This window comes from Hyperolius riggenbachi, chromosome 9 (assembly GCF_040937935.1).
Source record: "Hyperolius riggenbachi isolate aHypRig1 chromosome 9, aHypRig1.pri, whole genome shotgun sequence".
NCBI classification, from domain to species: Eukaryota; Metazoa; Chordata; class Amphibia; order Anura; family Hyperoliidae; genus Hyperolius; species Hyperolius riggenbachi.
This window is the reverse complement of record NC_090654.1, coordinates 58,753,557-58,775,761: the sequence shown is the minus strand read 5'-3', so window position 1 is coordinate 58,775,761 and position 22,205 is coordinate 58,753,557. Positions and strand designations below refer to the sequence as shown.

At 46.3% G+C, this 22,205-nt stretch overlaps 2 protein-coding genes across 3 annotated transcripts in view; both read right to left on the bottom strand.

Annotated features, from left to right (window-relative positions):
• LOC137531600 (galectin-1-like) overlaps nucleotides 1-1,414 on the bottom strand; it is a 49,788-nt gene extending 48,374 nt beyond the window's left edge. Inside the window, exon 1 of the mRNA XM_068251543.1 lies at nucleotides 1,362-1,414. Within this exon, the coding sequence (XP_068107644.1) occupies nucleotides 1,362-1,373 (12 nt within the window). The 5' untranslated portion in view covers nucleotides 1,374-1,414. The remainder of the gene's footprint in view (nucleotides 1-1,361) is intronic.
• Nucleotides 1,415-20,840: 19,426 nt separating this feature from the next.
• The window catches only part of LOC137531601 (galectin-1-like), a 36,030-nt gene continuing 34,665 nt past the window's right edge, over nucleotides 20,841-22,205 (bottom strand). For both annotated transcript variants that reach the window (XM_068251544.1, XM_068251545.1), the window contains exon 4: nucleotides 20,841-21,843. In XM_068251544.1, coding sequence (XP_068107645.1) covers nucleotides 21,679-21,843 — 165 coding nt within the window. In that variant the 3' untranslated portion in view covers nucleotides 20,841-21,678. The remainder of the gene's footprint in view (nucleotides 21,844-22,205) is intronic.

Genomic DNA, 22,205 nt, shown 5'->3' with positions numbered 1-22,205 from the left:
ATTATACCCACCACTACCCACACCCAGCAACATTATACCCACCACTACCCACACCCAGCAACATTATACCCACCACTACCCACACCCAGCAACATTATACCCGCCACTACCTACACCCAGCAACATTATACCACCACTACCCCCACCCAGCAACATTATACCCACCACTACCCCCACCCAGCAACATTTTACCCACCACTACCCACACCCAGCAACATTATACCCACCACTACCCACACCCAGCAACATTATACCCACCACTATCCCCACCCAGCAACATTATACCCACCACTACCACACCCAGCAACATTATACCCACCACTACCCACACCCAGCAACATTATACCCGCCGCTACCCATACCCAGCAACATTATACCCACCACTACCCACACCCAGCAACATTATACCCACCACTACCCACACCCAGCAACAGTATACCCACCACTACCCACACCCAGCAACATTATACCCAACACTACCCACACCCAGCAACATTATACCCGCCACTACCTACACCCAGCAACATTATACCACCACTACCCCCACCCAGCAACATTATACCCACCACTACCCCCACCCAGCAACATTTTACCCACCACTACCCACACCCAGCAACATTATACCCACCACTACCCGTACCCAGCAACATTATACCCACCACTACCCATACCCAGCAACATTATACCCACCAATATCCACACCCAGCAACATTATACCCACCACTACCCACACCCAGCAACATTATACCCACCACTATCCCCACCCAGCAATATTATACCCACCACTACCACACCCAGCAACATTATACCCACCACTACCCACACCCAGCAACATTATACCCACCACTACCCATACCCAGCAACATTATACCCACCACTACCCACACCCAGCAACATTATACCCACCACTACCCACACCCAGCAACATTATACCCACCACTATCCCCACCCAGCAATATTATACCCACCACTACCACACCCAGCAACATTATACCAACCACTACCCACACCCAGCAACATTATACCCACCACTACCCATACCCAGCAACATTATACCCACCACTACCCACACCCAGCAACATTATACCCACCACTACCCACACCCAGCAACATTATACCCACCACTACCCACACCCAGCAACATTATACCCACCACTACCCACACCCAGCAACATTATACCACCACTACCCACACCCAGCAACATTATACCCACCACTACTCACACCCAGCAACATTATACCCACCACTACCCACCCAGCAACATTTTACCCTCACCCAGAAACATTATACCCGCCACTGTCAACATGCAGCTACATTATATCCCCCAATGCCAGCAGCATCCATTGCTGTTCATACTTACCTTAAATGCCATTGACCTTGTCTGTATCAGAAGCTTCAGAACAGCTGCAGAATTCACCCTTCATATATATATATATAGAGAGAGAGTAGGCAGTTCAAGCTTCAGCCAATCAGGAAATAAAGGAGTGGCCTGGCTCTCCCAGCCCTTTCCAGATGTGCAGAAGTCTGTGTGTATAATCAGAGCTGGGACAAGGTCCTCCAGCACCCAAGGCTGAGACACCAAAGTGCACCCCCCATCCCTGCCACCCCAGCCATCACACACTGATTGCTATTAGACTAAGAAGCATCACAGGGCCCACAACCTCACCAACACCTTAATATCTAGTTATCTGGCTTGCAGTTACTGCCATGTATCCCCTTTTCTTATTTCTTTGTGCTTTAAACACAATTAGGAATGACAGCTGAATGAATTCTGCGCCCCCTCCTACACTGCGCCCTGAGGCTGGAGCCTCTCCAGCCTATGCCTCGGCCCGGCCCTGTGTATAATAATAAAGATGTGTGATGAATTAAATCACATGGGATTTGCTAAGACTGTTGTTCTAAAAGATTTCAGGTACATGACATGAGGGCAGTGATGAACTGTCAGCAGGATAACTTTATTCATATATACTATTTGACACTTTATAATCATAGATAGTATTTTTTACGTAACACCATTTGATTGCAGCAACAGACTTCATCTGACATACATTATTTTGCTGCTGAGAAGTATGTCGTCATGTCTTTAGATGTATTGTATTCTTATTGATTTATAGCATCCTGCCCTTGCAAGCTTACACTCTAAAAGAATAGGGAAAAAACAAGAGATAAGGCAATGCATAAAGGCAGCCATACACTGGTCAATTGTCAACAGATCGACTAAGAGATAGATACCTCTCTGATCTAATCCGATCACAGAGGGATCTATTGGCTGCCCATTACTGCACACAGATTTTGAATCGATTTCAGCTTGAAATCGACTTACAACTTGTGGAGCTGCCGCCTGCCGCCTGCTTACCGCCCCCCTGTGCCCCCCCGGCCAGCAGCAATACATTACCTGTCCGCTGACGCGAGTCCCCGGTCCGTGCTGACACTTTCTCCGGCTGGCCTGTCTCCACTTCACTTCCTGTCCCATCCTGGGACGAGTGGAAGTACAAACAGTAGAGGGGGCTCTACTGGTTGAACTGCAGCTTGTTACAGGAGGAGACAAGAAGTAATGAGGACACAGGCCAGCCGGACCGGGGACTCATGCCAGTGGACAGTTTATGTATTGCTGCCACTAAGCTGCGTCAGTCGTCGCAGAATCGATCGCCGCTAACGACGCACTCCCGACCTGCCTGCAATCGAACAAAATTTTCCACCGTGACAGATCGACTGAATTGATCGATTTCCATCCGAAACATTTTCATTTTTAATTTCGATTTCCATCCGGTCATTTGCATTAACGATTTCACAGCAAATTCGATCACAGTGATCGAATCTGCTGTATATTAATGGTAAATTGACGTAGTGTATGGGTAGCTTTAGGTTTTCTACTGGGGCTTATCTGTCATAATATTATAGCTGAAAGCAGAGTGACTTAGGATAGATTGTACACTCTAAAAAAAATTATGTTTTAACGGTGTGCTTGAAGGCTGCAAGGTTTGGCGAGTGACGGATTCCATATTTGTGCCCTCGTAATTTTAATTTGCTAGGATTATTTTTGGCAATTATAAATACAGATGTAATTTGATTTATCTTAGGTGCATACACAAATCCAATCTTGATTGTCCAATTTTACCACTTTCATGTAGTAGGATGGCTAACAGGTTTTGAATACTATGAACAGATTGTATAGGTGGAAGTGATAACATTGGCTAATGAAGATTGTATGTGTGTATGCACTTAAAGGACAACTGAAGAAAGAGGTCTATGGATGCTGCCATATTTATTGCCTTTTAAGCAATAACAATTTCCTGGCAGCCCTGGTGATCCTCTGCTCTGCCTCTAATGCTTTTAGCCAAAGACCCTGATCAAGCATGCAGCAGATCAGGTGTTTCTGACATTATTGTCAGATCTGACAAGATTAGCTGCATGCTTGTTTCTGGTGTGATTCAGACACCACTGCAGCATAATAGACCAGCAGGGCTGCCAGGCAACTGGTATAGTGTAAAAGGAAATAAATATGGCAGCCTCCATAGACCTCTCACTTTCAGACAGAGTGAGAAAAAAAAGGAAGACAGCATAGTTATTTGTGTGCTGGGCACTGTACATACACATGTCTATCTCATCATGTCACATGTCAGTTTGGGTATCCTTTAATAGTATATATAGAGCTTTACTCTGGTCCAGCAGTTTGGGAGTTTTCTTCCTATATTTATCTTTTAGGTCGTGAGAAATATACTCGGTCTTTAGTCAGCATCATGACTAATGCCCCCGGGCTATTTGGACTCTTAACTAAAGAGCAATTGCTTGATAGACAGATTCAGAGATAATACAGTCACCCTGAGGGAGAATCTGTCCTAAAAAAAACTTTTTTGTTAGCAGTAATATGTAGTGTTGTCCTCTAGCAGGTTATGTAAAGTGAAGCCAGGGCCCAAAAAGCCTTGTACAGATGCTAGATAATAGTTGCCTGAGAAAATAGTTTGCGCCTGTCTTTGCAAAGAAAACAGCATGTGCACAGCTGTTCCACAGCGCTGTTCAGTTGGGTACTGAGTGAGCCAAAAGATGGCTAACCCGTTACTGCTGAAACTTGGGGGTAATATCAAAATCTATTCCCCCTCCGAGTTTTAGCATTATTGCTTTGTGGAACCCTCCTTAAATACTGTTTGTTGTTTTGTGTTGTGTTTACCGGAATAGAATCTGATTGCATTGGATAACCAGCTCTGTTTCTAGGGGCGGGGCGGGCCAGGCAGGGCTCCGCCCAGGGTGCTGTGAGGGAGGGGGGGTGCAGTGATAGAGGGGAGCCATGGCCTCACTAGGACTCAGCCATGGTAGCAGAGGCGGCCTTAGGTAGTGTTGGGCGAACACCTAGATGTTCGGGTTCGCGAACGTTCGCCGAACATCGCCGCGATGTTCGGGTGTTCGCGCCGAACTCCGAACATAATGGAAGTCAATGGGGACCCGAACTTTCGTGCTTTGTAAAGCCTCCTTACATGCTACATACCCCAAATTTACAGGGTATGTGCACATTGGGAGTGGGTACAAGAGGAAAATTTTTTTAGCAAAAAGAGCTTATAGTTTTTGAGAAAATCGATTTTAAAGTTTCAAAGGGAAAACTGTCTTTTAAATGCGGGAAATGTCATGTTTCTTTGCACAGGTAACATGCTTTTTGTCGCCATGCAGTCATAAATGTAATACATATAAGAGGTTCCAGGAAAAGGGACCGGTAACGCTAACCCAGCAGCAGCACACGTGATGGAACAGGAGGAGGGTGGCGCAGGAGGAGAAGGCCACGCTTTGAGACACAACAACCCAGGTCTTGCATGAGGACAAGAAGCGTGCGGATAGCAATTTGCATTTTGTCGCCATGCAGTCATAAATGTAATACAGATGAGAGGTTCAATAAACAGGGACCGGAAACACTAACCCATCACAGATGTTCATTGTTCATGTTACTTGGTTGTGGTCCGGGAGTGTTGCGTAGTCGTTTCCAATCCAGGATTGATTCATTTTAATTTGAGTCAGATGGTCTGCATTTTCTGTGGAGAGGCGGATACGCCGATCTGTGACGATGCCTCCGGCAGCACTGAAACAGCGTTCCGACATAACGCTGGCTGCCGGGCAAGCCAGCACCTCTATTGCGTACATTGCCAGTTTGTGCCAGGTGTCTAGCTTCGATACCATATAGTTGAAGGGTGCAGATGGATTGTTCAACACAGCTATGCCATCTGACATGTAGTCCTTGACCATCTTCTCCAGGCGATCGGTGTTGGAGGTGGATCTGCACGCTTGCTGTTCTGTGTGCTGCTGCATGGGTGTCAGAAAATTTTCCCAATCCAAGGACACTGCCGATACCATTCCCTTTTGGGCACTAGCTGCGGCTTGTGTTGTTTGCTGCCCTCCTGGTCGTCCTGGGTTTGCGGAAATCAGTCTGTCGGCGTACAACTGGCTAGAGGAGGGGGAGGATGTCAATCTCCTCTCTAAAGTCTCCACAAGGGCCTGCTGGTATTCTTCCATTTTGACCTGTCTGACTCTTTCTTCAAGCAGTTTTGGAACATTGTGTTTGTACCGTGGATCCAGAAGGGTATAAACCCAGTAATTGGTGTTGTCCAGAATGCGCACAATGCAAGGGTCGCGTTCAATGCAGTCCTAGGCTGAAGAGGTCATAGCCTAGGGTCACAAAAACCTGTTTATTTGGGCTATTTCAATGGTAGTGATGCTGACGTACATAAATCTCAGCCATGGCCGTTAGCAACATCTGAATTTCACGAAATGTCTCATGCAGGTAGAAGACATATTGTTAGACTTAGATTCCAAAGATGGGGTCCCTACATCTCTGCAAACCAGAGTTACAGGGGTCCAAAATTGGTAAAATCCCCCATAGGCTTTCATTGCCTCCCTATTTCACTTTCCAAAATCTCACATCTTTTCAAAGGGCAATTGCTCAGCAGTGGCAAATTTTCTAGCATTGTAGGGACCCTTAGGGGGAACATAACTGGTGAGTTTCGGGCCCCTAGGCCGAAGAGGTCATAGCCTAGGGTCACAAAAACCTGTTTATTTGGGCAATTTCAATGGTGGCGAGTCTGACGTACATAAATCGCAGCAATGGCCGTTAGCAACGTCTGAATCTCACGAAATGTATCATGCAGGTAGAAGACATATTGTTAGACTTGGATTCCAAAGATGGGGTCTCTACATCTCTGCAAACCAGAGTTACAGGGCTCCAAAATTGGTAAAATCCCCCATAGGCTTTCATTGGGCCTACTATTTACCGTTCCAAAATCTCACACCATTTCAAAGGGCAATGGCTCAGCAGTGGCAAAACTCACCAGTCATGATCCCCCTAAGAGTCCCTACAATGCTAGAAAATTTGGTACTGCTGAGCCATTGCCCTTTGAAAAGATGTGAGATTTTGGAAAGTGAAATAGGGAGGCAATGAAAGCCTATGGGGGATTTTACCAATTTTGGACCCCTGCAACTCTGGTTTGCAGAGATGTAGGGACCCCATCTTTGGAATCCAAGTCTAACAATATGTCTTCTACCTGCATGAGACATTTCGTGAAATTCAGACGTTGCTAACGGCCATGGCTGAGATTTATGTACGTCAGCATCACTACCATTGAAATAGCCCAAATAAACAGGTTTTTGTGACCCTAGGCTATGACCTCTTCGGCCTAGGGGCCCGAAACTCACCAGTCATGTTCCCCCTAAGGGTCCCTACAATGCTAGAAAATTTGCCACTGCTGAGCAATTGCCCTTTGAAAAGATGTGAGATTTTGGAAAGTGAAATAGGGAGGCAATGAAAGCCTATGGGGGATTTTACCAATTTTGGACCCCTGTAACTCTGGTTTGCAGAGATGTAGGGACCCCATCTTTGGAATCCAAGTCTAACAATATGTCTTCTACCTGCATGAGACATTTCGTGAAATTCAGACGTTGCTAACGGCCATGGCTGAGATTTATGTACGTCAGCATCACTACCATTGAAATAGCCCAAATAAACAGGTTTTTGTGACCCTAGGCTATGACCTCTTCGGCCTAGGGGCCCGAAACTCACCAGTTATGATCCCCCTAACAGTTCCTACAATGCTAGAAAATTTGCCACTGCTGAGCAATTGCCCTTTGAAAAGATGTGAGATTTTGGAACTGTAAATAGGAGGCCCAATGAAAGCCTATGGGGGATTTTACCAAATTTGGAGCCCTGTAACTCTGGTTTGCAGAGATGTAGGGAACCCATCTTTGGAGCCCAAGTCTAACAATATGTCTTCTACCTGCATGAGACATTTCGTGAGATTCAGACGTTGCTAACGGCCATTGCTGCGATTTATGTACGTCAGACTCGCCACCATTGAAATTGCCCAAATAAACAGGTTTTTGTGACCCTAGGCTATGACCTCTTCGGACTAGGGGCCCAAAACTCACCAGTCATGTTCCCCCTAAGGGTCCCTACAATGCTAGAAAATTTGCCACTGCTGAGCAATTGCCCTTTGAAAAGATGTGAGATTTTGGAAAGTGAAATAGGGAGGCAATGAAAGCCTATGGGGGATTTTACCAATTTTGGACCCCTGTAACTCTGGTTTGCAGAGATGTAGGGACCCCATCTTTGGAATCCAAGTCTAACAATATGTCTTCTACCTGCATGAGACATTTAGTGAAATTCAGACGTTGCTAACGGCCATGGCTGAGATTTATGTACGTCAGCATCATTACCATTGAAATTGCCCAAATAAACAGGTTTTTGTGACCCTAGGCTATGACCTCTTCGGCCTAGGACTGCATTGAACGCGACCCTTGCATTGTGCGCATTCTGGACAACACCAATTACTGGGTTTATACCCTTCTGGATCCACGGTACAAACACAATGTTCCAAAACTGCTTGAAGAAAGAGTCAGACAGGTCAAAATGGAAGAATACCAGCAGGCCCTTGTGGAGACTTTAGAGAGGAGATTGACATCCTCCCCCTCCTCTAGCCAGTTGTACGCCGACAGACTGACTTCCGCAAACCCAGGACGACCAGGAGGGCAGCAAACAACACAAGCCGCAGCTAGTGCCCAAAAGGGAATGGTATCGGCAGTGTCCTTGGAGTGGGAACATTTTCTGACACCCATGCAGCAGCACACAGAACAGCAAGCGTGCAGATCCACCTCCAACACCGATCGCCTGGAGAAGATGGTCAAGGACTACATGTCAGATGGCGTAGCTGTGTTGAACAATCCATCTGCACCCTTCAACTATTGGGTATCGAAGCTAGACACCTGGCACAAACTGGCAATGTACGCAATAGAGGTGCTGGCTTGCCCGGCAGCCAGCGTTATGTCGGAACGCTGTTTCAGTGCTGCCGGAGGCATCGTCACAGATCGGCGTATCCGCCTCTCCACAGAAAATGCAGACCGTCTGACTCAAATTAAAATGAATCAATCCTGGATTGGAAACGACTACGCAACACTCCCGGACCCCAACCAAGTAACATGAACAATGAACATCTGTGATGGGTTAGCGTTTCCGGTCCCTATTTATTGAACCTCTCATCTGTATTACATTTATGACTGCATGGCGACAAAATGCAAATTGCTATCCGCATGCTTCTTGTCCTCATGCAAGACCTGGGTTGTTGTGTCTCAAAGCGTGGCCTTCTCCTCCTGCGCCACCCTCCTCCTGTTCCATCACATGTGCTGCTGCTGGGTTAGCGTTACCGGTCCCTTTTCCTGGAACCTCTTATATGTATTACATTTATGACTGCATGCCGACAAAAAGCATGTTACCTGTGCAAAGAAAACAGACATTTCCCGCATTTAAAAGACAGTTTTCCCTTTGAAACTTTAAAATCGATTTTCTCAAAAACTATAAGCTCTTTTTGCTAAAAAAAATTTCCTCTTGTACCCACTCCTAATGTGCACATACCCTGTAAATTTGGGGTATGTAGCATGTAAGGAGGCTTTACAAAGCACGAAAGTTCGGGTCCCCATTGACTTCCATTATGTTCGGAGTTCGGCTCGAACACCCGAACATCGCGGCCATGTTCGGCCCGAACCCGAACATCTAGATGTTCGCCCAACACTACACGTGACCCGTTCGGCCAATCACAGCGCTAGCCGAACGTTCGGGGAACGTTCGGCCATGCGCTCTTAGTTCGGCCATGTGGCCAAACGGTTTGGCCGAACACCATCAGGTGTTCGGCCGAACTCAAACATCACCCGAACAGGGTGATGTTCTGCAGAACCCGAACAGTGGCGAACACTGTTCGCCCAACACTAGCCTTAGGCTGCTTTCACAGTGGGACGTTACAGGCGCACGTTAAAGCAGCCTGTAACGCACCCCCACCGCACAGTAATGAAAAATCAATGGGCTGTTCACAGTGCCCACGTTGTGTTACATTGTAACGCAGCACCTCAAGTTAAAGTGCTGCATGCTGTGTGTTATATGCGCCTTAGACTGTTTGCACATGCTCACTTGCTCACTTGCTCAGAAATGTTGGAGGAGGAGGTCTCCCCTCCTCCTCCTCGGCCAGTCACATGGCTAATTAATATTCACTGCACAGTATGATGTGCAGTGTTTACTTCCTGAAGCGCCGCTCTGTGCGGCGATTGGCTGGTGGGACCACGTGATGCGGATCACATGGTCTCCGCATCCATAGCACAGAAAAGGAGCACCAAGAGCTGCATAACGCGGCTCTTGGTAGCGTCCTCCACCAACACCACCAGGTGTTGCGTTAGGGGCACGTTATGCGACCTATAATACAATAACATTTGTAAAGCGCTTTTCTCCCATAGGACTCAAAGCGCATAGTTGTGTCTCAGATTAATACAAGGTTGCAGGCTGGGTTGTGTTACAGAGGAGATAGTCAGTTTAGACTTAAATGCTTCCAGGGATGGAGCTGTCCTGATTGGGTGTGGCAGGGAGTTCCAAAAAGTAGGGGCAGCATGACAAAAGGCTCTGTCTCCAAAGGTTTTGAGGTGGACTCTGGGGGTGACCATGGTGTTACGTCCTTTTGATCTAAGATTGTGGGGGGGTGTCCTTCAGGTATCCAGGGCCCAGATTGTGCAAGGATTTGAATGTCAGTAAGCCAATCTTAAACAGAATTCTCCATTTTATCGGTAGCCAGTGGAGTGAGCTCAGAGTTGGTGTTATGTGGCAATGGCGGGGTTGGCTCGTTAACAGCCTTGCATTCTGTACTAATTGCAGGCGGCGTAAGTCTTTCTTATGCAGGCCTGTGTAGAGGGCGTTGCAGTAGTCTAACCTTGATGTGACGAAGGCATGGACTAGGGTTGGAAGATCCTCTGAAGGAATTAGGTGTTTAAGCTTTGCAATATTCCTTAGATAAAAGAAAGAATGTTTCACAACAGCTGAGATTTGATTCCTGAAGCTTAATTTCCCATCAATCAGTACTTCCAGGCTGCGCACACAGTCTGAGTTTTTCAGGTCTGAGCTCCCTATCCTTAGCGGTGTTGGTTGAGACTGGGGCTGCTTTGCTGTTGAGCCCTGGCCCTCGATAACAAGAACCTCAGTTTTGTCAGCATTAAGTTTTAGCCAATTAATATTCATCCACTCCTGAAGCTCAGCTAAGCATGAGTTTATTTGTGGAGTAGGGTCTGTGATGCCAGGTTTGAATGACAAATATAGCTGGGTGTCATCAGCATAGCAATGATATGTCAGGCCATGTTTTTGTATGATTTTTCCAAGTGGCAGCATGTATATGGTGAAAAGTAAAGGGGATAATATTGCGCCCTGAGGAACACCAGATTTTAGTGGTACAGGGTTGGAGAGGAAGGGCCCTAAGGCTACCCTTTGTGTTCTGCCAGCCAGAAAGGAGTTGAACCACTTGAGAACAATGCCATCTATGCCACACAGCCACAGTACTCTTGCAGCCTGTTGAGCAAGATTTCATGGTCGACTGTGTCAAAAGCTGCTGAGAGGTCAAGCAAAATCATGATGGAACATTGACCCTTGTCTCTTGCAATGAGCAGATCATTGCAAATCTGGGTGAGGGCTGTTTCACAGCTGTGATATTTCCTGAAGCCAGATTGAAGAGGGTCAAGGATGTTGTTTCTGGAGAGCCTGGCTTCAAGTTGAAGGTAGACAGCCTTTTCAATAACTTTTCCCAGAAAGGGGAGGTTAGAGACAGGTCTGTAGCTGTTTAGAGCATCTGGGTCTAAGGATGGTTTCTTGAGTAGTGGCCTGACGATTGCTTCTTTCAGAGTAGAGGGAAACCACCCTTCTTGTAAGGAACCGTTGACTATTTTGTGGAATGCCGGTGTAAATAGTTCAGGGCATTTCAACATAAACTTAGTGGGGCCAGGGTCCAGATCGCAGGTAGTCTGGCGAAGGTTTGAGAGGATATCCAAGATGTCTTTTTCAGTGATTACCCTAAAATCAGACCATGGTGGTAGGCTATTTTCGCACCTGTTATAAGGCTCTGCATGGGTTTCTGGGGCTGTGAATTGAATGGTAGATCGTATGGAGAAGACTTTGTCTGAGAAGAAGTGGGCAAATTTCTCGCACAGTTCCTGTGAAGGTCTGATGCTGGATTTCCTGCAAGATGGATTGCAGAGACTGTCAACCGTGCGGAAGAGTTGGGCAGGTCTGTTGGCTGCATTTGCAATTTCGTGAGACAGGAATAAGTACTTCTTTTTGTTAATCGTCGTTTGATATTTTTCAGGTGAGCAATTAGGGAAAGTTTGTCATCAGGGGACTGGTGTTTGCGCCACCTTCGTTCCAGTCTGCGTCCCTGTTTCTTTAGTTCCTTTATAGAGTTGTCAAACCAGCGAGCGTGATGTAATGGTGCGGAACGTTTAATCTTTAAGGGAGCTATGGCGTCAAAAGCGGCTGAGACATCGTGGTTATATTTAAGGACCATGGATTCAAGGCCTAAGTCGTGATCTGTCAGTCCGCCTAGATTGAGGCTGTTCTGAAGGTGTTGGGGTGTCAAACCTTTCAAGGAACGATATTTTATTAGTTCTTTCACTTGGTGTTTTGTAGCCGGTGCTGTAAAGGAGAAGTGGACAGTGTGGTGGTCTGACCAAACTACTGGTCAATTTCCACATTGGATATTAGGAGTTCTGAGCCATAAGTGTAGGCCATATACTGTACCACCATGCTCACATGCTTTTAAAGGGAACCTTAATATAAGTAAAAAAACTAAAGAAAAACAAAACTCGAGTTTAACTTACTTGGGGCTTTTACCCGCCTCCTGCAGCTGTCCTGTGCCTGCACTGTCATTGAGCAATGATCGCTCAGTGAACCTCCAGTCCCCCACAGCTCCCCTCTTTCAGTCGAGTGACTAGTTAAGTCATTGTCCACTACACTGCCGCTGGTGAGTCAAGTAGAGGGCGCACTTCCTCTTGCGCAGACTGGCTGTGACTGGAACCGGTACTGTAGCTAGAGAAGGCTGAGGATGGCAGCGTGGGAGCGATCCGTGTGCATGGGGCCAGAGGAAGCCCCAGGTATGTATAAAACTCCCCCCCCCCCCCATCTCTGGTGCACTTTAACCACTTTAGGACTGCAGTCTTAAAACCTCTTAAGGACCAGACACTTTTTTTCCATTCAGACCACTGCAGCTTTACCGGTTTATTGCTCGGTCATACAACCTACCACCTAAATGAATTTTACCTCCTTTTCTTGTCACTAATACAGCTTTTTTTTGGTGCTGTTTGATTGCTGCTGTGATTTGTAGTTTTTATTATATTCATCAAAAAATACATGAATTTTGTCAAAAAAATGATTTTTTTTTTAACTTTCTGTGCTGACATTTTTCAAATAAAGTAAAATTTCTATATACATTTTTGTCTAAATTTATTGTGCTACATCTTTGATACAAAAAAAAATCCAATAAGTGTATATTTATTGGTTTGGGTAAAAGTTATAGCGTTTACAAACTATGGTGCAAAAAGTGAATATTCCCATTTTGCAGCATCTCTGACTTTTTTGAGCACCTGTCATGTTTCATGAGGTGCTAGAATTCCAGGATAGTATAAACACCCCCCCCCCCCCCCAAATGACCCCATTTTGGAAAGTATTCACTAAGAGGCGTGGTGAGTTCATAGAAGATTTTTTTTTTGTCACAAGTTAGCGGAAAATGACACTTTGTGACAAAAAAATAAAATAAAAAAAGTTTCCATTTCTGCTAACTTGTGACAAAAAAAAAAAGAAATCTGCCACGGACTCACCATGCCCCACTCTGAATACTTTGGGGTGTCTACTTTCCAAAATGGGGTCATTTGTGGGGTGTGTTTACTGTCCTGGCATTTTGGGGGTGCTAAATTGTAAGCACCCCTGTAAAGCCTAAAGGTGCTCATAGGACTTTGGGCCCCTTAGCGCACCTAGGCTGCAAAAAAGTGTCACACATGTGGTATCGCCGTACTCACTGGGTGGGAGAAATATCTCTGTAAATGAGATTTGTTTGATTTTTACACACAATTGTCCATTTACAGAGATATTTCTCCCACCCGGCATGGGTATGTGTAAAAATACACCCCAAAACACATTATACTACTTCTCCTGAGTACGGCGATACCACATGTGTGACACTTTTTTGCAGCCTCGGTGCGCTAAGGGGCCCTTTAGGATTTTACAGGTCATTTTGAGGCATTTGGTTTCTAGACTACTCCTCACGGTTTAGGGCCCCTAAAATGCCAGGGCAGTATAGGAACCCCACAAGTGACCCCCATTTTAGAAAGAAGACACCCCAAGGTATTCTTTGAGTATGGTGAGTTCATAGAAGATTTTATTTTTTGTCACAAGTTAGCAGAAATTGATTTTTATTGTTTTTTTCACAAAGTGACATTTTCCACTAACTTGTGACAAAAAATAAAATCTTCTATGAACTCACCATACACCTAACGGAATACCTTGGGGTGTTTTCTTTCTAAAATGGGGTCACTTGTGGGGTTCCTATACTGCCCAGGCATTTTAGGGTCCCTAAACCGTTAGGAGTAGTCTAGAAACCAAATGCCTCAAAATTACTGTTCAGGGGTATACGCATCTGCAAATTTTGATGACAGGTGGTCTATGAGGGGCTGGTCATAAGCAGGGTGGCCTCTTAGATGACAGGTTGTATTGGCACTGAAGTGCAGGAAGCGCAGGATGTTCTCAAATCGTGACCTGGACATGGCAGCAGAGAACATTGGCATGTGATGTATTGGGTGCGTACTCACCTTGGGTGGGGGAAACCTCCGGATCCTATTGAGGCTTCCCCCGTCCTCCTGTGTCCCACGGCAATGGCAGGGATGTAAATATTTACCTCCCGGGCTCCAGCGCAGGCGCAGTATCGGCTCTCCGCCTCGGAGATAGGCGGAAATAGCCGATCGCTGTCGGGCCGCTCTAATGCGCAGGTGCAAGTCTCCTGCGCTTGCGCAGTAGAGTAGACCCGACGGAGATCGGCTATTTCCGCCTATCTCCGTGCGGAGAGCTGCAACAGCGCCCCTGCTAGAGCCAGGAAAGGTAAATAAATCAGCGCTTATCAGTGCTTGTCAGCCTTGTTGAGGGAGGATTCCGGGACACTTCGGGGGAGCCAGCGCTGGACTGCCTGCAGCTACAGCAGACGGGGAAGCCTCATTGGGACCCTGAGGCTTCCCCTTACCGAGGTGAGTACCCCCCAGGGGACTTTTTTTTTTTGTTACTCCTTAAGATTCCTAGGGTTTTTGCCACTTTAGCTGTGTCAGATTTATACAGCAGTAACTTTTTAACCTCCTTGCCGGTCTAATTAATCCGGCAAGGAGGCAGCGCAGAACTTTTTTTTATTTTTTTTAAATCATGTAGCGAGCCCAGGGCTCGCTACATGATAGCCGCTGAGCGGCGGCATCCCCCCACCCACTCCGATCGCCTTCGGCGATCAGAGGAAGCAGGAAATCCCGTTCAGAACAGGATTTCCTGCAGGGCTTCCCCGGTCGCCATGGCGACGGGGCGGGATGACGTCACCGACGTCACAGGGAATCCCGATCCGCCCCTCAGCGCTGCCTGGCACTGATTGGACCGACGCGGCGGGTAGCGGCGAATCGGCGGCGAGCGGCGGCGATCACGTACTACAAAGTGCTAGCTGCGTGTAGGAAAAAAAATTATGCAAATCGGCCCAGCGGGGCCTGAGAAATCCTCCTGCGCAGGTTGCCCCGAGCTGAGCTCGGGATAACCGGCAAGGAGGTTAACTACTTATGCCATCTTAGTGATATATATCTTTTTTTCAGTACAATCTAGGCTTTCTCTTTGGGTAATATTTTTCTCCCAAAACTCTTATTAGGCATTAAAGAGAATCTGTATTGTTAAAATCACACAAAAGTAAACATACCAGTGCGTTAGGGAACATCTCCTATTACCCTCTGTCACAATTTCGCCGCTCCCCGCCGCATTAAAAGTGGTTAAAAACAGTTTTAAAAAGTTTGTTTATAAACAAACAAAATGGCCACCAAAACAGGAAGTAGGTTGATGTACAGTATGTCCACACATAGAAAATACATCCATACACAAGCAGGCTGTATACAGCCTTCCTTTTGAATCTCAAGAGATCATTTGTGTGTTTCTTTCCCCCATGCACTGAAGTTTCAGGCTGCTCTTTTCTTCCTGCAAACAGCTTTGTCCTTGTCTGTAATTCCTCAGTATGTGAAAGCCCAGCCAGCTCAGAGGACGATTTATCCAGCTTGTAAAAGATAAGAGAGAAGAGAGAAGCTGCTCTAATCTAAATAATACACAGGCAGTGTGCATAGAGGGGCCTGGAAGGGGGAGTTCATAGCAGAACCACAACACTGAAGAACTTGGCAGCCTTCCAGACACAGGCTGACAAGTCTGACAAGAGAGAGATAAGTTGATTTATTACAGAGACTGTGATAGTACAAAGTGCTGCAGTAAGCCAGAACACATTAGAATAGCTTTTGGAACTTGTAGGATGATAAAAAACAGGATGCAATTTTTGTTACGGAGTCTCTTTAATGCAGAAAAACCCAATTTTTCATTCTTCACCCTTCCTAATTTTCACAAGACATAACCCATAGTTATAAACCACATAAACATGAATTGTTTGGCCCTTCCCGGTCGGTTAAAACGATATCCCATATGCCATATTTTATTACTAGTTGAGCATGTGGCTGACTGTTATCCCCAGCCTGTGCATTTGTGAGCGATTGGATGCGTTCACTAGGGCGACTGTTTGGGGCCATAGTGCTGTACAGAGGCATCGCTAAGCAATGGCATAGCTATACATCTGTAGAGCATTGAGGCCCCAAACTTTCGCCCTAGTAATCACATCTGATTGCTACAGATGGCTGTCGTTAATAGTTTATCAACATGTAGCTAGCAGCGCGTACATCAAAAAAGGGCGTCGGGAAAAAAGGGCGCGTGGTGTAAACGATAAACAGTATTATCGTTTATTGAAATATTGTGTAGAATTTCGTTTAGAAATAGTGTTTTAAGAATTTATAAATCACTAAATAATGTGTATGAGATCGGCAATTCTTAAAACGTTAATCTTCCGTATTTGTAAACTGAAACTTATATTTACGTTTGTTAAAACCCTCCCTGTACCTATCCCTAACCCCTAGACCCCCTGTTGGTGCCTAAACCTAAGACCCCCCTGTTGGTGCCTAAACCTAAGACCCCCCAGTTGGTGCCTAAACCTAAGACCCCCCTGTTGGTGCCTAAACCTAAGACCTCCCTGTTGGTGCCTAAACCTAAGACCCCCCTGTTGGTGCCTAAACCTAAGACCCCCCTGTTGGTGCCTAAACCTAAGACCCCCCAGTTGGTGCCTAAACCTAAGACCCCCCAGTTGGTGCCTAAACCTAAGACCCCCCTGTTGGTGCCTAAACCTAAGACCCCCTATGGATAATAATGTTTTACAGACATTAATAAATAAAAAATGTAAATAAAAAAATGTAATTAATTTTTTTGGGTGAATAATAATGTTTGAGAAATGTTTTAGAAATAGTGATTTAGTATCTTTATAAACGTTATTCGTCACGGGCTCATTTTGTAAAGTTAAATCATCACAAACATAGTTATAAATCCTTAAAAATCTCCGGGCGCCGTTTGTTAAAACGTTAATAATCTCCGGCGCCTTTTTTTCCCTGTTCGGCGCCCGGTAAACGATATTTATAATGGGAGTGAATGGGGCGCCCTTTTTGTCCACTTGTCTCATGCGCCCAAATCTCCTGCTTCCGCTAGCAGCATACTTACCAAACATTTCCCCAATTTGCTGGAAATGCAATAAAGAGATAGGTACCCATTTACACATGTTTTGGGAATGTCCAATAGTGGCTAGACTCTGGAACACTGTTGAATTCTATATCCGGAAAGCCTTGATACATAATTTCACACTACAACCTAAACTAGCCCTGTTGTTTGTGGGGATCTCAGAAATACCTGTACATTGCCGCCACCTCATAGCCCATATTATACAGTGGCTTGCAAAAGTATTCGGCCCCCTTGAAGTTTTCCACATTTTGTAATATTACTGCTACAAACATGAATCAATTTTATTGGAATTCCACATGAAAGACCCATACAAAGTGGTGTACACGTGAGAAGTGGAACGAAAATCATACATGATTCCAAACATTTTTTACAAATGAATAACTGCAAAGTGGCGTGTGCGTAATTATTAAGCTCCCTTTGGTCTGAGTGCAGTCAGTTGCCCATAGACATTGCCTGATGAGTGCTAATGACTAAATAGAGTGCACCTGTGTGTAATCTAATGTCAGTACAAATACAGCTGCTCTGTGACGGCCTCAGAGGTTGTCTAAGAGAATATTGGGAGCAACAACACCATGAAGTCCAAAGAACACACCAGACAGGTCAGGGATAAAGTTATTGAGAAGTTTAAAGCAGGCTTAGGCTACAAAAACATTTTCAAAGCCTTGAACATCCCACGGAGCACTGTTCAAGCGATCATTCAGAAATGGAAGGAGTATGGCACAACTGTAAACCTACCAAGACAAGGCCGTCCACCTAAACTCACAGGCTGAACAAGGAGAGCGCTGATCAGAAATGCAGTCAAGAGGCCCATGGTGACTCTGGATGAGCTGCAGAGATCTACAGCTCAGGTGGGGGAATCTGTCTATAGGACAAGTATTAGTCGTGCACTGCACAAAGTTGGCCTTTATGGAAGAATGGCAAGAAGAAAGCCATTGTTAACAGAAAAGCATAAGAAGTCCCGTTTGCAGTTTGTCACAAGCCATGTGGGGGACACAGCAAACATGTGGAAGAAGGCGCTCTGGTCAGATAAGACCAAAATTGAACTTTTTGGACAAAATGCAAAACGGTTTGTGTGGCTGAAAACTAACACTGCACATCACTCTGAACACACTATCCCCACTGTCAAATATACTGTCCCCAGTATATGTAGCCAGGTGTATAGGTATTCCCAGTATAGGTCTTAGGTGTCCCCAGTATGTAGCTAGGTCTATAGGTGTCCCCCAGGAGGGGAGGAGTGCAGTGAAAGGGAGCGGTGTGCACAGCGTGGGGAAGGGGGGAAGTCTCCCCCCCTTCCCTCACCTTGGGGCCCCCCATCCTGGCTCTCCCCTCTGGTAACTCGGCGGCTAACAGCGGGCAGCGGGCGGAGACTTACCGCCGTTCCTGCCTCCAGCCGCAAGGGATGCTCTGCTCTGTGCGCGGCTAGTCTGGTCTACTGAAGACCAGACTAGCCGCGCACAGAGCAGAGTGTCCTTTGCGGCTGGAGGCAGGAACGGCGGTAAGTCTCCCCCCGCTGACCACTGTTAGCCGCCGAGTTACCGGAGGGGAGAGCCAGGAAGGGGGACCCCAAGGTGAGGGAAGGGGGAACGTCCCCCCTTCTCCGCTGCTGTACATACCGCTCCCTTTCACAGCGCTCCTCCCCTCCTGCTCGGGGTGCTCTGGTGGGCCCCCCACCCCGACCACGGGCCCGAGTGCCCAAATGGTCAGTCCGCCCCTGGGTGTAATTGTACTATTTGGCCAGTAGATGTTCCCCTCACTTTATTCCAATGTAGTAATGGTCAAGTAGATGCAAATAACTTCGAGTCAATGCAAATTTATGCAATTTTTATGCAAATGTATGCAGCTTGAAAATGAACCAATCAAATTTTACCTCAGCAGGATTTGATTGGTTCAATTTCAAGCTGCATACGTTTGCATAAAATGTGCATAAATTTGCATCAACTCGAAGTTATTTGCATCTACTTGACCATCACTATTCCACTGTGTGTATCTTTTACAGCATACACGTGTTTAGAGAAGTGACGCGTGTATGCCTAACTTAAACTTTTGTCAAGGAACACGGTATCTCATTGGTGCCAGTTTCATTGATCACGGGCACTTAGGGCTCGTTCACGCTAGGGGTGTTTTCAGCCTTTTTTCAAGCATAGGTGATTTTTAAAATCGCCCACAAAACGCTTGTGCAATTACTCTTCGTGAGAAGGTTCATATCAGTGCAGTTCGTGCGCTGTGCGTTCAGCGAAGCGGTGCCTGTATCATTTTTGGGACGTTTTTGCTATAATGGAAGGCATAGGAAGAGTGCTAAATGCTCACAATACCGCTTTATGCGGTGATTGCGTTCATGTTTTATAGAATAAATACATTGTATTTATTCTTTTCCAGGTCAAAGAGTTCACTTCCTGACTTGCGTCAGGGAGTGAATCGCAAAACAGCTCTGGCAAAGGGCTTAGAAAAGTGCTTTTTCAAAAAACACAGCGCGCAGTGGAGCACCGGGAGGGGAAATAAAAACAATGCACAAAAACGCTTGCGTTTTCATTTTTAGTTGTGAATGAGGCCTCAGAATGGTGAATAGGAACTGCCAGGGCCGGCCCGCTCATGAGGCGGGGTGAAACTTTTGCCTCAGGCGGCAAACTTTTAGGGGCGACACCCACCCGTCCGTGGGTGCGGGGGGGGGGGGGGGCTGGCCGCCGAGCTGGAGGGGTATTGGGCCTAGCGGTGGGGAGGGGGGTCGGACCCCCCCCCTCCCTCGCCTGGGTCCCCCGATCTGCGCTCCCCTCCAGCCGTAAATAGTTAGGAAGCAGCCGATAGTAAGAGGCACGGGCAGGGAGGACTCACCTTTTCCGCGTTCCAGCGTGCGCTCCACTGACGTCACTTCCTGCAACGCCGTCCACTTACAATACAGTGGGCGGCGTTGCAGGAAGTGACATCAGTGGAGCGATCGCTGGGGGGGGGGGGGGCGGGGGGGCGGTTCACGGCAATTTTTTCTAAATTTGCCTCAGGCGCCAAAAAGTCTAGGGCCAGCCCTGGGGACTGCGTTTAAAAAAGAAAGTAAATGATTTGTATCAGTGGAAAATCTCAGAGGAATCCATCCTGAAAATTGCAGATGGATTGAGGCCTATATCCAGTGACATAGCAATAGGGAATGCAGCGGTAGCAACCACACCAGGGGCCCTGCACCAGAGGGGCCCACTAAAGGCGAGGGCCTTTAGTGGGCCCCTCTGGTGCAGGGCCCCTGGTGTGAGCTTTATAAGCTCTTTATTTGTGCTATGCTGGTAATGATCACCTCTATATGTGATTGTATTAACTGTAACCGTTAATTATAGAATGTTCTCCTCAGCTTACATCTCTCTGGCACTGCAGCTGTTATTTCAGTTGTTGGTCAACTGTTACTTATGGAGCGTTGAGAGGACCCAAAGCTTGCACTGGGGCATAGAGCTTCTAAGCTACACCGCTGCCTACAGTCACACACAGAGAAGTTACTGGAAGACCAACCTTCACACATGTGGTGATAGAGACCGAAGCAGAGAGATAAGGGGGTTAGAATGCTTTAATACTTCTGGTAATTTACATTAATCACTTTCAGCATCAAGTTCTGTTACATACTTTTTTCTGTTATGTTTTTCTATAATCATTGATGTAATTTCTCAATCATTGTTTTATTATTAATAACATCTTGAAAATTCATATTATTTGTATATATATTCTGTATATAAGCAATACAATTTTATATAAAATCAAATACTGGATGCTCTGAATTTATTTTGAGGTAAATCATCATCTATAGTTACTGTTATGGAGGGAAAGAACTCAACTGTGTCTTATGCCTAGTACACACCATACAATTTTCTGTTAGAATTTTCTGTTAGATTTTCTGTTTAAGATTATGAGGTGATTAGATAGTTCAATAGATCATTTCCGACATGTCCGATCTCCCTTTCGATCCTTTCGCCGCTCAATTTCTAATAGAAATTAATGGAAAAAGATAAGAAAAACAAGCGGAAGATAAGAGAATCGACTGCAGAATTGAGCGGCAAAAACGATTGAGAGGAGAATCGAGCGGCAGAAATGAACCGTGTATTCCCAGCATTATTTTCTGTAGAGACTGGTCATTATCCCTGGTTATTTCTCTTCTGGTTACCTCCTGCCGAGTAGAACAATCCCTTTTGCTACGCAGATAGATGGTTAGATAGATAATTTCCAACATCTACCAGAAAATCTACCAGAAAAGTACATAGCATTATACTATGGCTGCAATGCTTTAAGGTGCGTACACATGCACTACGGGAGCCAACGACAGGTCCGTCAGACCCTCCCGCACAGCCGACAGTAGTGCGTGTTTACGCACTGTCGGCGGACTGATAAGGCTTCATAGCGGATCGTTCAGGAACAGCCTTATCAGTCCGCCGACAGTGTGTACAAACGAACTACTGTCGGCTGAAAGTCCGCCCAGCAGGAGGGTCTGAAGGACCCGTCGTTGGCTGCCGTAGTGCGTGTGTACGCACCTTTAGAGGCTGGATCCTTTACTGAGTAATCATGCACAGGCAGAACATCTATTTAACACCCTGTGGCTTTTGAGATAGATATTCGACACAGACGCATATGAGATCTCTTGTATTGGGAAGCGTAGTGAGAATTCTAGTTTTTCTCCCGAATCAAAACATGCAGTAATCTTGTCATGTCTCAATGTAAAGCAAACCTGGAATGACAGAAAAGACACAAATTTGGTAATGACGTCTTTTTTCAGCCAGGACTGGTTCTAGACTTTTTGCTGCCTGAGGCAAACTTGTGAGGATGTGCTCCCCCCACCCCCCCTCCCACCTCCATTTGGAATGATCGCGCAGCACCTTGTGCATCAAAAAAAGGTAGCCAGGTATGGATGCCACCAGTATAGGTAGCCAGGTATGGGTGCCCCCAGTATAGGTAGCCAGGTATGGGTGCCCCCAGTATAGGTAGCTAGGGATAGGTGCCCCCCAGTATAGCTTGCCAGTTATGGATAGCCAGAGCCCCATCTACCACCCTCACAGCTAGAGCCCCCATCTACCACCCTCGTAGCCAGAG